A 16037-nucleotide genomic window follows, 5' to 3' on the forward strand; every position below is an offset into this window, starting at 1 on the left:
TCATTTTCTGAACATATACAAGTTTATTACAGAAACAAACCACCTTCATTACAAAAGGTGTGCAGCATAAATGTTGACAGCATCAGCTGGGTCTGAAAGATGCGAGGAGAGTTTGAAAAGGAGCGAAATGGTGTTGTCAGACTTGCAGCTCGCTCGTTTTGGGCAGCACTTCTGGTTCTGCCACCAACACACAGTCTGTTGCTTCTTAACTGTCACTTCACGAAGAACGCGGGTGTTCGTGCGCCTTCCAAGTGCTGTACCCAGGCTGTCGGGGCTGGCTGCGAGAGCAGTCCAGCGAGGAGGGGGCAGGATGCGCGTGCAGCCGCCCAGGCTCTCGCCCACAGGTGCTGTATGAGCAGCACTCGTGCGTGGGGGAGCGTTCCCAGCCCCCTCCGGTGCCCGTTGGTCCAGTGGCTTTGTATGTGGCACTGGTGGCTTTTGGGAGACACTTGCATCAGCCGGGTGAGTGCTCAGGCCTCAGAGGCTTTGATAAAGTTAACAAACATAAAATCCTCAAGGAGCAGCGGAGTTCTGCAGTTCTTCCCAGAGATGCTTTATCCACGGGTGACCCCTTTTAAATTAAGCCAAACCCCCAATTCCATGGCTTCCCTGTTTCGATGAACCCCCAAATGCATTAAAGACCTTGTAGGAGAATATGCCCCATCCACGTGCTGAGGGATGCTTTATATAAATAGCTCATATACACTTGCTATATACAAAATATTATGTACACGTGGTGTTAGTTATTTGGCGAGAAGCTCCGGATACCTCTTGTGGTACCACTCCCGAGACGCTGGGGCAGGAGATCACAGCAGAAGATGCTTATGGTTGTGCTGCCCGAGGATGGGCAGTGAAGGCATCTGGATCTGGGGTGAAAAGCCCATTTTCCAGCAGCCCCACTGCCCACGGAGCTATTCCTTCAGCAGACCGAGCTTCTTCAGTGCCTCTCGCCGGTTCTCATCAGTCGCGCCCTTGGGGGAAATCTTCACGCTGACGCAGGAGCGGGGAGGCCTGGGGAAGTTCTGCAGCGGGTGGGATCGCCGCTTGCTGCTCTTCTGCTCCACCTGCCCGGGCTCCTTCAGACTCGCAAAGTCCTTCCCTGTCCCGAGCGATGCCGGCCGGGGGCGGCTGCTCCTGAGGAAGCTCGGGGCGAGCCGCTCGATGAAGGACATCTTACCCAAGGAGCTGCTGGTCTTGACACTCTGCTCCTTGGCGCTGGCCATGTAGCTGCTCAGCCCCACGCCGGAGCGCTCCAGGGTGTTGGATTTGAAGGTCATCTGCCGGATACCCGGCGCCGACCGCTCCCCTGCCCCACAGCGCGACTCGGGCTCCCCGGGGTTGGGGAGCGGCATCTCCCGTGGCTGGGGATGCACAGTAGGTTGAAGGTGGGTGCTGGGCTCCCTCCTGTCCTGTGACAGTCCAAGCTTCTCCAATGCCTCCCGCCGCGCTTTCTCCCTCCCCTTGAGGTCAAGGTGCCCTGAATTCACCTTTTCAGCAGTGGCATCGTTGGCAGAGCCGGCCGAAGATGGAGGTGGTGCTTTTACCTTCTGGCTGGGCTCAGTGGTGAGCGGCACTGGGCTGTTTTTGCTGGTTTTCAGGATAATGTTTGGTGGCAATTTTCGTGGTTTGGGGGCAGTTGGAGGCCCGCGCTTGGCATCAGGGTCCTGAGGGGCCTCTTCCAATGTGGATTTTTCTGGCTGGCCCTGTGAATTCCAAGTCTTGGTCTCCTTGGCTGTTTCCTTCTTGGCATCTGAGCGATTGTTACGTGACCACTCGTGATTAACCAGGTTGTCCTGGAAGGGACCTGGAGGTTGGATAATCAACGATTCCAGGGATTTCATGTGGCTTCTCGCATTGGTGTGGTCAAGCCTGGCCATCTCCTGTGAAGATTTACCCGCTGGCACTGGCTCCACTGTGCGGACAGTCGCTTTGCCGTCAGAAGCTCCGTTTGCTCTCTGTGCGTTTGCTACAGTGGTGCTCCTCGGAAGACTGAAGTAGCCTGGGCTTGGAACTGCTGCTGGAGCTGAGCTTGAGAAGGCAGAGATGCTCTTACCACTCTTCTCTTCAGCTGCACACTGCTGACCTGCACTCGGAGGGGGAGCCCCGTTTTCCAAATCTAGGCAGAGAGAGAGATGAAGTCACGGACACAGGACACCTCCCTGTTTGCAAAACACACTTCTTCATGCCTGCTACACCAGTGCAGCTTTGGCAGAGTACTTGCACCCAGAGAGTTCACCCTGACCCCAGCTAATACGCTGTCACTGCCAAGGAAGACAGATACTTTGGATCTGACACAGGGTGAATGAGGAGTCTTGTTAATCAGTGTAAGCCAGAGCACGAGCAAAGGTGCTCTGCCCTGCGGTTCTTGCTCGATGGCTGTTAGCAGCTCCTGCACGTGAGAATTGGGGAAATGCAGCTGGTGCCCTACTTATCTCTCTGCTCACAGCCACCACCCACCACAGAGCGATGGGAACAAGTTGGCTTTAACTTTCCATGTCTGTAAAACTGGGGCAATGCTCCTTCCCTGCCTGCCAAGGGAACGCACCCCAGCGAGAAAGGCCCTTTGCAAACAAGGGCTGGAGCACGGGTTTCCAGCTTACCCCGGGGAAGGGAGTCTCTCTTGGGCCACGTCCCGGGCAGCTTGGAGGGTTCCATGTAGTCGGTCTCATCAGTAGAGACCCCGCTGTCTGCTTCTGCATCCAGTGAGCCAATAGTTTCTTCTAAAAACATCAAACATTCTTTCTCTTCCACAGATAAGTAGTCATAACTGTTATCACTCTGGAAAAAAAAGAAAAAAAGCAGTACAGGTAGGAGAGAGGTGTATTATTATTCACAGTCCTGGCAGTTAAGAGAGGATCTGTGACAGCTGTTGGCCAGGAGACTTGGCCAGTGACTATTCAAAAATTGGTACTTACAGCTACAGAAAATGAGATAACTTCCTCTAATATGTATATATACACACTTAAGGCCATTTTTATATTGCCCTGCTATGAGCATCAGAAGATGAATTATTCTAAACTTGGAAACTTGGCCTCTGCCTTTTAAGTCTTTAGGTTACTTTGAAATATGAGCAGATAGTAACATGGGTGGTCTATAGGTACAGACACTATAGGTACAGACACCTGTATGGATCAGCAATGCTCAATCTTAGAAGCTTGTCTGAACATCATAAATACTGAAGGCTTATCTGCAGCTGGTGGTCCCTCTCCTTGTTCTCCCATTCATACCCCAGCTTTGAAAGGACTATGGCAAGATTCTGTTTAATTTTTATTGTATTTCAAGCATCGCGAGATATGATTGCTCTGGAAGTGCCAAGTTACAAGGGGATACGTGCAATGTACCATGAAAAAACTGAAGTGCAGGAAAGGATGGAGTGTGCATCGGATCAACAAGCGCGGAGGAGAAATTGTCCCAGGTGGAGTTGTTTTGCACAGACACGTATCCAAATCTTTTACCATGCAATATCACAACCAGTTTTTCCATCCCTAATAAATTTCAGAGGGTTTGGTTCTGGTTTGCAATACATCAAATGGAAAACCTGTTCAGGACTGAGCGTTGCGCTTACACATATCAATTATGCCCCAAGTCAGACAGGATGTAATTAGTCCATCAATCTTGGAATCAGTGTTTGGAGACAAACAAGCTTTAATGGACAGATAGTGAAAAATGACACATCTACACCCATGGTCCAAACTCACCTCTGCCTTAACTAGGAAATTAATCTCTTGTCAGCCGGGAGGAGCACGGCTCACTGCCTCTTCCAGGTGAAGTCACCCTTGCTGGAGCCAGTCTGACCCAGTTATCCAACTGGTCTAATCCCTCACTGGGGAACTCGCCAGGCTCCTCCTGCCCAGTGCCTGCACTATCTGCCTCTGCATCCTCGGGCAACAACAGGAGCTGCTGGGCTCTCGGTGTCATTTCCCAGAGGAGGCCTTGCAGGAGCGAAGGCTCCTGATCGTTGCCACATGCGTGAGAGGACTGAAAGTCTGGGAGTGCTTTGGGGCAGGAATTCATTTAGTCCTTGTGCTGCCCTTAGCATGGGGCTGTCTCAGGGCCCCAGCTGATTCCAAAGCACCAATGGAGAGTGGTTTGCAGCAGAGATCCGACCAAAATCCTTCCTCAACTGCTGAGAGGGGCGAGTTGAGCCCCTGCCATGCCCGGGCTGGGTACAACAGGGTTACTTACACGCTGCGAGTGGTTGGAGGTTGTGCTGACCATGCTGTCGCAGCTGCCAGAGTTGCAGCCAGCCATCCCCAGCTCCTTCCTAGGCATAGCACAGGCTGCTGTGGCGTCCAGCACAGGGGACAATATCCTGGCTGAAGCAGAAGAAAGAAGAGGCATTAAGCTGTGAGACCCCCCCCAGGGCGATGCGAGTGTGCTGGCTCAGCTGGAGGGAGGGCAGGCGGGCTGTGAAGATGCTGGATGGATGCAAACATGCTCCATCTTAGGCTGTTCTCTCCAGGAGAAGGGGCAGCTGGGCTTTTTTAAAGCATCCTTGGAACTGAAGTTTTCCCCACAAGAATTGGAAGTAGGGTCTGCTCTGGACTGCCCATCTGCGGCCATCTCTAATCACCTTGGAAGGGTGGATAAAGTGGTGAAGGAAAAAGCTTTAAGTCCAGCTCAGCCTCGGTGCTCAGCAGCAGTGCTCTCACCCCAACGCGAGCCCCAGCTCTGCCTCGTGGGCTGCCTTCCTCCACCCCACCCACCGCTGCCAGCTACGCAGCTGAAGTGCTCTTGAACTGCTGAACACGCTGACCCGAAATGCTGCTGTTTAGTCATAGCCTTGCTCTGCTGGGAGCTTCCTCCTGGCAAAGAGCTTCCTCTGCCACCCTTCCTCGGGGGCCACAGAGGTGTCGTGGCCATGGGGAGGTGCCCCCGTCCCTTCGGGGCACGCCTGGGTGTGTTTGGGCGCACACCTGGCATAGCTTGCACGGAGCTGGGCTGTGCCCCGGGCTGCAGCGATGGTCTCCAGCCACCCCAGGGGTGTTGCAAGCAGCACCCCAACATCCCGCTCTGCTCTTCTGAATGCAGCCCGTACCCCCGACACCAGTGGGACCCGAACACGGTAGCAGTTGGCTGACAAACAACCTGCCATCGGGGTTCCCACAGTGAGACCGTCCCGGGCGGCGGAGGGGCCAGTTATGCTCACAGGGTGCGTGGCTGAGAGCGCTCTGCTGCCTGCGGGGAGAGGCTGAGCAGCCTACAAAAGGCATAATTACTTATGGATGTAAAGCATTAACCTTCCAAAATTTACTGACACCACCAATTACGTGTTTTCTTCGCGCGCACCGCCCATTCTTCGGGAGAGGAGAACTGGGCTGCGGAGGCTAATGAGAGCGGCAAAACAAACACCCCCTCCAACACACACGGACCCGCACAAGAGGATTTGCTCGTCGGAAGACAGAGGAGCTCTTTGTGCTGTAACCTGGCCGCGGCACGCAGGAACACACTGCTGCTTTTTTTTTCTTGTAGCAGGATCAGGGAATTAGATCTAGCGATAAGTGAGCAGAATTGGCTGCTTGTTCAGTGTTAGACCCTGAAAGAATTCCTTTGTAATTGGAATATGCCGCAAAAATCAGATTTCAACACCCACGCCCTGACAGATCCAATCCTTCTACACAAGAGGAGTTTAATATTTCGGTCTCAGCTTTGCATTATTTGCTGTTTAAATTACGTTTCAGTAAGAGGTGGTTTTGGAACAGCAATACCCTTGATTCTTTGAATTTGGATAACCTTATAGCCAGAGCTTTTAGCTGTCAGGAAGCAGAAGACATTGTCTGAGTTTGGTGGTTTTCAGGCTTCTGCAAGCTGTGCAGTTTTACTGTGCGCCCGAATATTTGCAACATAAACTATGAATCTGCTTTCAAGCAGCAAGAGACTGCTGCCTGCTTGATTGGGATTGCTGCAATGCTCCTCGCTGCCTCCTGCCCTGCCACACAAATTCGAGAGAGCAAAACACTCCCGGGAAAGTGAAAGTCTTGCTCAAACTTGACGCCTGTGCTGGAGCAGTCCGCTGTGCGAGGCAGCCCCCCGGGGTGGGAGAGCAGCAGCGTGGCCCAGCTCTAATTAGGGGTCTCGGCAGAGCTAATTTCTCCATGAGGATGCCCACTGGCGTCAGCACATTGGAAGAAACAATCTGCTCTTGTTCAAACAGCGTTTGCAGAAACATAAAGCAGCTGCCAAGGCTTTGGCACCCGCCGAGCCCCAGGTCGCAGGGAGGCAAAGTTCAGCCCGGAGCTCGTTGGGTGCTGGAGAGATCTACACAGAAACAAGAAGTTCGTTTTCCTGCCCTCTAGTTCTCTGATGTGATTATGGCTCTAACACATTCATCCGACTTGGGAAAGGGGAAAAAAAAATCAGTGTTGAAAAATTCCAGGTTTTACGATTCAGGATTTTACAGTTTCTTCCTTTTGCTGAATAACACGGCAGTTCAGCCACAAACTGTTTTAAGTTAAAAGACATGGTACTTGAAAAGCTGTTTTTCAATACTATGTATCTTCCCCCACTAAAAATGCTTTTAGAAGAAGCTATTTTTTATCTAAAATAAAAAGGCCAGTTTGTGCAGCGTTAGTAAGAGCTGCCATAACTGTCCTCTACAAAGCTCGCTGAGCCCTCAAACATCAAAGAGGTGCTGGTTAGCAATTAATGTTAATTGCTTTATATGAGAGGCTACTTTCTTTTAAGCCCAGTACTACTACAAGCACTCTATCACGGCTCTCCAGCAATGTTAAAGAACCCCGAGATTTTTGCTAAGGCTGAGTAGCCATACCCCTTCTGCCCTACAGCTGCCAGCAAAGGGCTTCATCCTGGCCAGCTCGAAACACAAACCAAAGCAAAACACCATTCGCAGGGACCATCCCAGCTGCTCCTGCTCTGCAGCGGCACAGCGGGACGGATCCCACCTCAGGGTGAAAGGAGCCGATGGCGGCAGATCTGTAGTTCCTCCTATTTAAACAAGTAAATCGAACGCGCACAGCAGTTGCCTGAGCTGTTTGCTGTCCTGAGCACGAGGTTTCCCAGCCTCTCCGCCGACAGCTGCTGCTCTCCCCAGCTTTCCTCTCGCCACCACCTTCAAACCACCTTGTCCATCTTTGCCGGTGCCACCTCCCGTGACAGCTCCGCCACACTTTACCCTTCCAAAACGAAGCACGTCCGTGACCCTGCAGGGACCCGCAGCCCCGCGTCCCACCCGGGCACAGGCGCTCAGCCCCTCGCCCGCAGCCCATTCAGCAGGAAAAGGACAGAAAGCAAAAGACAAGAGGGAATATAGATCATTAATTTTTTTTTCTTTTTTTACCAGGACGTCCGTCGTTCCACGCTGCCCAAATCCTTGTCCCGGCTGTGCCTATCCCAGGACTTCTTTGCTTTTCTGGGCTAACCAAACAGAGCCGGGTTACACATTAACTCACCTCCCCAGCGGAGATAAGGCTGCGCGGGTGCTCGGCAGGTGGGTGCGCGGGTGAGCCCCCAGCCCCTCACCTGCCGCCTGCTGCACCGGGGCGAGAGGAATTCATCTCATGCCCCTGCAAGGCAGGTTTCCTACTGCTCCAGGCTGGGGTCAGAGCAGGGCCGAGCCCCTAAAACACCTCCATGTTCTGACCCAAAGCGGCCGAGTCCCTGCGTGCCGTGCTCTCTCGCAGCCCTGCCAGAGCGGCTTTGCTCTGAGCCAGCACGCTGCAGGCAGCGCAGGCAGAGGCGGGCAGCGGCACCCGGCACCCGGTGCCTGGGAGGCTGCGGGCAGCTCTGCTCGGTACCACCCAGCTCACTCACTTCCCGGCTTGGCTGGTGTCCTCTGATGTCCTCAGCACGGGTTTCGCCGGAGACTCCTTAATCCGACATCCTGTTCTGCCGCATAGCTGCTCGCTGACATGCGGAGCAGCCGAACGCGCAGCCTGACCAAAGCGCCTTTGTACATAGTAATTAAGTCCTTTGCTGGGCGTTTGCGCCGTGCGAGGCTGAAGGCATTACCCCACAACAGGTTTATTCTCTTCGGTGGTTTTGTGCATGAGGTCCCTCGGCTCAGGGTAGGACCCGGTTCCTTCTTGGCTCTGAAAACACAGATGGTTGCTAGAACAGGTATATACTTGCATACCACCAGAGCTTTCCCAGAGACCAAAAGTTTGCTGCCTGCTGTTGTATGCTGTAAGGAGATTCTTGTAAAGATGGGTAAAAAGCCCTTTTGAAGGGAAGCTTTACTTACATGCTAGAGGAGGGGGTGCCCAAGTCGTGCGCAGCTCTGGGGCTCGTTCGGCTTGTCCCGACCCTCTGCCAACTTGCAGCTCCCCTTCACCCCTCCTGACATCGTTCCCTGACGGTGTTGAGCCCCTCTGCAGGTTCATTCCCTGTGTCTCTAATGCTGGAAACTCTCTCTCTAGGCAGCTTGAGGTCAAGTCCTAGAGCCTGGGTAAAGCTAAAGCCCCCAAGACACCCATCACATTCCTCTTCCCCTCAGCCGCCCTCCTCACACCGACACCTTCTCAGAAACTGCCGCAGGGGCATTGCCTTCAGCAGCATCCCCTCCTCCGAGGACCCGGGTACCACCCCTGCTGCCTCTCTGCAGGGGGAAGGTGAGGAGCAGCCCAGTTATTGCATCCACAGCACCCCGAGCCGCTCTGGGTGACGCCGACCCCCCCACCCAATCTGCCCAGGGGGTGCTGCAGGAGCAGCTGAAAGAACTGCAGTGGCTTGTTATTGTCCCAACTTTGGGCTCTGCTACTAAAATGACAGCTTTTGTCTCTGATAAACAATGCTTAGGCCATTGCTCCCCCCCAGCATAGACACGTATCTGCTGTGCCAGGTGCTGCCTCGCTGCGTAACTATAAATACCCAGGCAGAAACCCTGCAGCAAACTGAATGCAGCCACCACATTCATTCAAGTTTTTCATGCTTCAACGACTTTTTTTTTTTTTTTTTTTTAAAAAAAAAGACTGTGTTGCAACGTGTGTTCCAGGCTACACAGAACAGGGAAGTGGAAACATCAGTTAATTAAAGCCATGGTAGGATGAAGAGAAAGCAGATGAGCCAGGAAGCACCGAGGTTCCCACCAGCACTGCTGAGCCCCAGCTGCGTGCTGTTACGAAAGGGAACATGTGTTGCAGAGCAAATCAACAAGCCAGAGGCTCCTGGGAGCCCCGGCCAGCCCCGCTCTCCCACGCTGGCCCACAGCAGAGGTAAGAGATGCAGCCGTGGCACATTGGGAGCAGCAGCCCCAGCCACTGCCTGGGCATTGCAACAGCCGGCGTTGCAGGACGTGGTGCAAGCGCTGCTGGAAGCGTTAACTGGTGTCGTGCTGGATGGTGCAGCAGTTTAAACTGGATTGACGCTGGTTTTGTCGAGTTGCACTTAAGTTCTGAGCCTGCTTTAAAAGAGGGAGCAAATCAAACCCAGAGGTATTTTCTTATTGTACGTTCAAACAGTGTGGATGAGCAGCCACTCCAGGGCAGGGCAAGTGTGTCCTGAGAGCACCGTGCTGGTAGCACAAGGACTTAAATCTGTGCGAGAAAACAGGCAGAGCTTGCTGCCCGCAGGCCTCTGTGTAGGTCAGAAAATGTCATGATCCATTAAGAGAGTCTTGAGCTTCTCTGAATCAGATGCCCAGAAAGAACCTGTTCTCATTCCACGTTCCTCTTTCTCCAACAAATATAAATAGCTACAACCCAAAATAAAGCGTGATTTCATATACGTGGCATGAAGTATATGCAAGTAGCCAAATGATGCAGAAGAAAACGACACAAAGCCGTGAAAGGACTTTGGCATGTTAACAGACCTGTCGTGCCTCACCCTGTTCATAAACAAAAGAACACAAATGATTCAGTCCTGGCCCTGAAGGAAACGCATCCATACAGCGTCACTGATAAGATACCTGTTAACATAACGACGTTTATTTGACTCTGTAGGACTGTTGGACACTTAGACCAAATTGTACGTACAGTGTGTCTGCTGACAAATCAATTATGAAAAATACTAGGTAGCTAATACTTAGTATTACTCAGCAGTTTAGAGAAATAATTAAATCTTAATATGGCTGTGAAGTGAGCAAGGAACCCTATTTATTAGCCCTATTTTACAGAAAAGAGGTAGAGAACCGAGGTGACCCGTTTCCATAGCTTGGTTAGCATTAACTCTTCATCAGAAATAAGGAGTCAGCTCTCAAGGTATAATACAGTTCCCAACATTTTCCCCAAGGCTTTAATTAAAAACAATAGACAAGGACACTGCAATCTTGGTCAACCTAAATTTGTTAACTCCCCTATTGCATTCTTTGTTACAGAAGGGATTCTAGTGCTCAGAGGAGTGAAAAAGCAATATTGATTTCAGCCAATTTGAAGTAATTTTATTCTGCCCAGTCCCAAGCAGAGAAAAATCCGATGGCAGTTTTACAACTGGATGCATAGCTTGATTTAAAATGCAGGCAGACATTTAATTTGTATGATAAAGAGCTGTAATTTTCAAAATAGCAAGCTGAAAACTTTTTGTTCCTTTTATTAAAGTGTCCCCGCCAGGGAGAGGTTTGCAGGGCTTATCCACGGTGGGTTTGTGCGGGGCAGGAGCCAGAGCCGCCCTCTCATGCTGTGAAATCTGTCAAACGTGTGTCAGTCTGATTTCTCAAAAACTCCTTCGATGTGTGGATTTAGGTGTTTAAGGCAGTCAGCAGAGGAATTCTGCATTTTCTTCATTCAAGCCTGTCCCCTCACTCCTGCTTCCTCAAAAGTTGAGAAGGGCGAATAGATAACGCTGCTTAGGTCTAAAATGCTTGTAAAAATGAACGCTGCGTTCCTGCGTTGCCAGCGCAGTTTCACGGTGGCTTTGTTGCCCCGGGGCGGATCGTGATTGTAGCACTGTTATATTCTGGAACGTGTCTCTAGAAAAAGCAGGATGGGGGCAGGAGACGCTGTTCCCAAACTGTCACAAGCAGCTTCTGCTGTGGCTGTGCACGTGAGAAAGTGCAGATTTAAGATACCGATTCTGTACCATGTAACAAGATGTTGCTTTTCTCACTCCTCTCCCCAGGAATTGCTCTTTTTACGTAAGTTTATCCAGAACTAAGGAATTAAGCTTGTCCTTCAGAAACTTCAGAATATTACTGGTTTACTCCTGAGACTGGTCTTTCAGGCAATTGCATCCATGGAGTAGCTATGGATGCTACCGAACCCAAATCTTCCTGAAGTCTGTCTACTTAATGTTTTATATATTTAAATGCATAAAAGATTCTGGAGGTAGGCAAAACTCTCTCTACAGTTGTTCCTCTTGATACCTGTCTCTAATTACACAGAGGAAATATTTCATTATTAAAAAAAAGTTATTGTTGAACAAGCTGAAAGTGAAGCTTCATCCTGAACAGGCCACATCTCTCTCGCCACGACTGTATCTTAGAGCGAAGGAAAAAAGGGAATGAGAGGGGAAAGCAGACGCAGACTGCTCAAAGGCTGCATTGCACAGGCGTGAAGACCTGGGAAACGCGCTGGCGAACACCAGCGAACGGAGCACAAACCTGAAATTCAGGAACCGAGGCACAGACTACACCGAGCAAGTGTTCATGCATCAGTCGCGTTTATTGGTGCATCAACAATTTTTGCAGGGCACATGTTCAAGGAAATACGATACAGCAACTGCTCGGCACTGCTGACACAAACCAGAACGCTGTCCCACGGGGTGATGGTGGTAACTACAACTTCGAGAAAGGTTTGCTAGTGCTGCTCCTTTTCCTGCGATGGGAACACACCGCCGACTCGGTGAGTCCTTGCTCAACATGGGAGCTCAGACAAGCCTTTAAAGTGCTGTTATTACCACCAGATGATGTGTATCTCTTCATACAACGTAACATGTTGGTGAAAGGCCACATGATTAGAGCGTGTTAGGCTCTTCTCTAATTAAAGAAGGAATTTAGTGCTGGTGAAAGGGCCAGACTGGCACCAGGAAACCAGAATTCTTTATTTAAATGAAAATCCAGAACAACGTAGATTGGTAAAACAATACCAATGACCCAGCTTTTAGTAAGCACAACTCCAAGGCAAAAATTTCAGTTTCCAGGGCCTGTTTAGTTACTGACCTCTGTGCTGCAGTATTCAGCAAGGAATTTAATGTTTATTTTAAATCTATGCGGGAATAAGTGGTGACAGTAAGGACATAAGCCTGTATCTTACAGACTCTCTGGACTGGTCTGAGCAGGTGACAGTTCCCTGCTGGTACCTGAGCCTCTGTCCCACCTCTATCCGAAAATATCCCCAACTATCATCTTGTGTAATTAATAACAGTTCAGTGCAAATGCATTCGTGATGTTCAGAAGTTCCTCCTACTAGTACCAGGATGCCATTTTTGTGATACTTCCATAATTGTATCATTAAGGGCAGGCAAATGCTGGTAAAAAGGTACTAAAAAAAAAAAAAAACCCTAACATTTACATTTGAAAAAGAAAGGGAGTTGTACTTTAAATGTATCCATCTTACATTTTAAATACTGTAGATACTGTTTGGGAGAGTTTCGGAGAATCCCATGAGGTTTTGTCTCACCATCAATACCACAGTTACTTGTTCTTTGAAAGAGTTTGTCAGTGTGTAACAGTATCAACTTTTACAAAGATGAATTACAGCAGTTCAGTTGACATTTTTTAACCAAAGAGATTTTATTTTCTAGGCAACAAAAGAAAACATCCAAGCAGTGATATTGACACATCTCCCTCAAATGGAGCTGATTCTCTGTTAGCAGACCTCCAACGCACACATGATATAGCAAAGCTAAACACTCCAGATTAAATAAAGCTAACTTTAAAAATACTGCAACTGAAAAATACCAAAAAAGTATTTTTAGACACTTTCAGAAATCCATCCAGGATACAAAGCTGAAGTCTAAGTGTTTCTCCCCAAAGTCAATGCATTTGCAAACATGGCAGACAATAAATATGTATCTTCTGTTTCAAAGACACCCAAAAATAATCACCTTGTACCCCTCTCTGAGGTAGGTATTATGTCCATTTTACAGATGGCAAAGGGTGAGGATCAGCTCCTTGTCCAAGGCGTCTCACCGCTTCAGTGTGAAAGCTGAGAATACAACTTAGGATTGACAGTCTCTTGGTCTCACTCCTAGACAGTATTTCATCTCAAGTAGTTATAACACAGTGTAATCTTCAAGTTCCTTTGAACTGTCAGGTATTTCTTTAGGTTTATAAGCATCAGCTTCTAGAGGGCTGCTTTTAATGTTGGGTTTTGGGGTTTTTTTTTCCTAATGATAGGCTAAAAGCAACGTGGGGTTTAACAGCGGAAGCTAAGTGGCTTTCTATAGGAAACTCCCAACAGTGCTAATGTGTATTTTAATACTGAATTAAAAAGAAACCTGGTCCACAGTGCTCTTAGTGATTCTGTTCTTTATACTTAATTATTCGTGCCGCAATTCAGCAAAGCAATTATGTAATTATGTTCCTTCTTCAAAAAGACCCTCCTGTATTTCAAGGTCCAACTGGGAGCGTCAGCTGAGAACTTCTGTGAAACGTGCTTTTTATAGAAAAGATGTGTTTGCTGCACCAGGATTTAACTGGATGCTCTAATGAATGGAGGCTTTAAAACGAGATCTTAGATTCCAGTCAGAAAGTGGGTTTATTTCTGCCTCAGCCCAAAGATGCACGTCCCTGCTCCCCATTTGTAAAAGTGTAAGGAAGGTAACTCAAAACAGAGTAACAAAAGAATAGCAGGCTAAGAGTATTTTAAAATTCAATAAAACAAGTGTGTGTAACAGGCATTTCAAAGAAAAAAAAAATCCCTTTCAGTAATATGCACCTTTACAGCACCTTTTAAAAGACCTCAAAAGCACTTACAGTTAAGCCTCACAACCCCGCTGTGAGGTAAGATATATTAAACCAATTTCAACTTCCCTGATTCTGAACAGTACGAGAAGTAGGGCAGTTTACACAGCTTATTTTGTTTTGAAAATTAAACTGCACCCTTCATTATCAGAATTAAAGTCTTGCTACTGAGCAGTCATCAGTGACAAATCACCAAACACATTAAGGCAGGATGCAGATGAAGAAACTTCAAGCCTCCCTTCTGGGTTAGCACTCTGTCCTTCTTAAAAAGGGCAAAACTTTTTACCGGCAAAGAGCGAGAACTACACCTTAAAGTGCTAATTTACAGTATTTGGAATCTGGTACAGCTTAGTAACACTGTGGCCGTGAGATCGGCTATACCCAAGTAAAGTCTGCTCAAAAGTATTTAACAGATGCAAATTAAGTCACTTCCCTAACTACTGTATTGCCCTCTTGCCAGAATTTCAGATACTATTATGAAGAAGAATCCAAAGTATTTCAAAAGAAACATGCCTATGTTCTGATGCAGTGTAAACACCGGGGGGTTGATAGTTATTTTTCAAGCAACTAAAAGCTACCTACGGAGGATTAATAAGTTTATTCAACACCTAACCATCTACTCATTAATTTAAAGAAGGCTATCTTAAAGCTTAGAGGCCATTTCTTTCTCTAAAGTCATGACTTCACACAAACAATACAGTCTACTTCTGATGGTAACATAGCATAGGGCAGCTTTGGAGATACTCTTTCCATTAACAATTGTGCACCAAATGAGCAGTTTCCCCTTCAAGAACTGCTTGTATGTGCAGAGTCTAATTCTTAGCATAAGTAATGCTGATACGTGTGTTTCCCAAACCCTTAATTACCCTGAAAACTTAACACAGAGAGATTAATTCTGTAACTTTAGAGGCTAGATTTTACACTAGTGTTGAACAAGCCTGGTTCTGTATGTCCGCTCAGACGACATACACAAAGACAAGATTATTTCAGAAATCAAGTTTTAGCTGCCAGTGCATACCACCTGCCAAAGTACTATAAATTAGCATGCGAGGAGATACCTATTTCAAATCCGTGGGAAAAGTCACTAACCATAACAAACCTGTGCATCTTGGCCATCATTAAGTTAATATGCTTTTCAAGCTCTGTGAACGGAATTTTATGATTACATACAGCTTATCTGGAAATCCAGAATTTTATTCTGGATCGGTGAGGTAGTCGATGTAACCATCCTCATGTCGACGTCACACTTCTCCGAAGTTGGTGTGTCCAGTCTCCTTGGCGTGTTCTCTGGCTTCCACTTGTCCAGTCAGTCCCTTCTGGCACACCATGCACCTCAGCGTAAAGCGATTCACGTCGGTAAACTGCCTCTTCCGCCTGGCTTCATCTGCCAACTCCAACGCTTGTGCAAGAACGATATCGTCGGTCGTGGAGAAAATGGTCTGGGGAGGGATGTCCGAGTCGGGGATTTTACGCTCAAGCGGATCGTAGTGAATCCCATCGTAAATTAAAAGGACCCGCTTAGTGTAACCGGCATCTTCCCCAAAACGGTCGATTCTGACTGTCTGTGTGTCCACCACACAGATTTCGCACTGGTAAAATTTGGATAAAATGGACACTTCGATGGCTCCTCCCCAAGTCTCTTCTCTTCTGATCCAGTCACAGTACTCCCTGTTAGTCTTCCCTAGAACTGCCTCACAGTAAGATTCGGGATCACTTGCTACTATCTGGGCTATAAGGCTGCGCATCTCTGGGGCACAGCCCGGGTCGTAAACACCTCCCTCCACCACGTAGTACACACTGGTGAAGAGACAGGAGTTATCTGCCGGAACCACCCTCCTCGCAAGCACAGGCACGGCTTCCCTAACCGAGTTAGACATCGTTCTTTTTGCAACTACAGGCGAGTCGGTCTTGGGTTTGGACGTATCCTCTTCAACTATTAGAGTATCGCCTGCCGAACACAGAAGGAGGGAGAATTGAGAGATGGGAGTTAAAGATGCTGCTGCTCTGAAAACAGAACTAGACAGTTGCACTGTTGTTATTAAGGATCGCACTTGTTTTTTCCCCGGCAGCGCCGTATCCCGATGGAGAACGGCCTCGAAACCAGCCGGTAGCACCGCACCGTACGCGGTGGACTCACCTGGCGTGTCCCGGCTCTGGCCAGCCCCGCGCTTTTGCCTCTGGACCCCCGGGACGCGTGTGAAACCACTCCGGTGCTACCGGCGAGCAGGAGTCACCGCCGAGC

At 48.9% G+C, this 16037-nt stretch overlaps 2 protein-coding genes across 4 annotated transcripts in view; both read right to left on the bottom strand.

The window, feature by feature from the left end:
• Positions 1–16037, bottom strand: part of C24H1orf116 (chromosome 24 C1orf116 homolog) — a 17690-nt gene continuing 1653 nt past the window's right edge. Inside the window, exons 1-5 of one of the 3 annotated variants that reach the window (XM_074893883.1) lie at positions 7771–7818; positions 7298–7374; positions 4186–4316; positions 2601–2778; positions 1–2116 (exon numbers count right to left, since the gene is read on the bottom strand). In XM_074893883.1, coding sequence (XP_074749984.1) covers positions 912–2116; positions 2601–2778; positions 4186–4272 — 1470 coding nt within the window. In that variant the 5' untranslated portion in view covers positions 4273–4316; positions 7298–7374; positions 7771–7818 and the 3' untranslated portion in view covers positions 1–911. Of the gene's footprint in view, positions 2117–2600; positions 2779–4185; positions 4317–7297; positions 7375–7409; positions 7716–7770; positions 7819–16037 lie in introns of those variants that run through there. The other 2 variants (XM_074893885.1, XM_074893884.1) reach the window with 2 other exon arrangements.
• Positions 12598–16037, bottom strand: part of YOD1 (YOD1 deubiquitinase) — a 3948-nt gene continuing 508 nt past the window's right edge. The window contains exon 2 of the mRNA XM_074893886.1: positions 12598–15743. Coding sequence (XP_074749987.1) covers positions 15037–15743 — 707 coding nt within the window. The 3' untranslated portion in view covers positions 12598–15036. The remainder of the gene's footprint in view (positions 15744–16037) is intronic.

Source organism: Strix uralensis, chromosome 24, assembly GCF_047716275.1.
Source record: "Strix uralensis isolate ZFMK-TIS-50842 chromosome 24, bStrUra1, whole genome shotgun sequence".
Lineage (NCBI taxonomy): Eukaryota > Metazoa > Chordata > Aves > Strigiformes > Strigidae > Strix > Strix uralensis.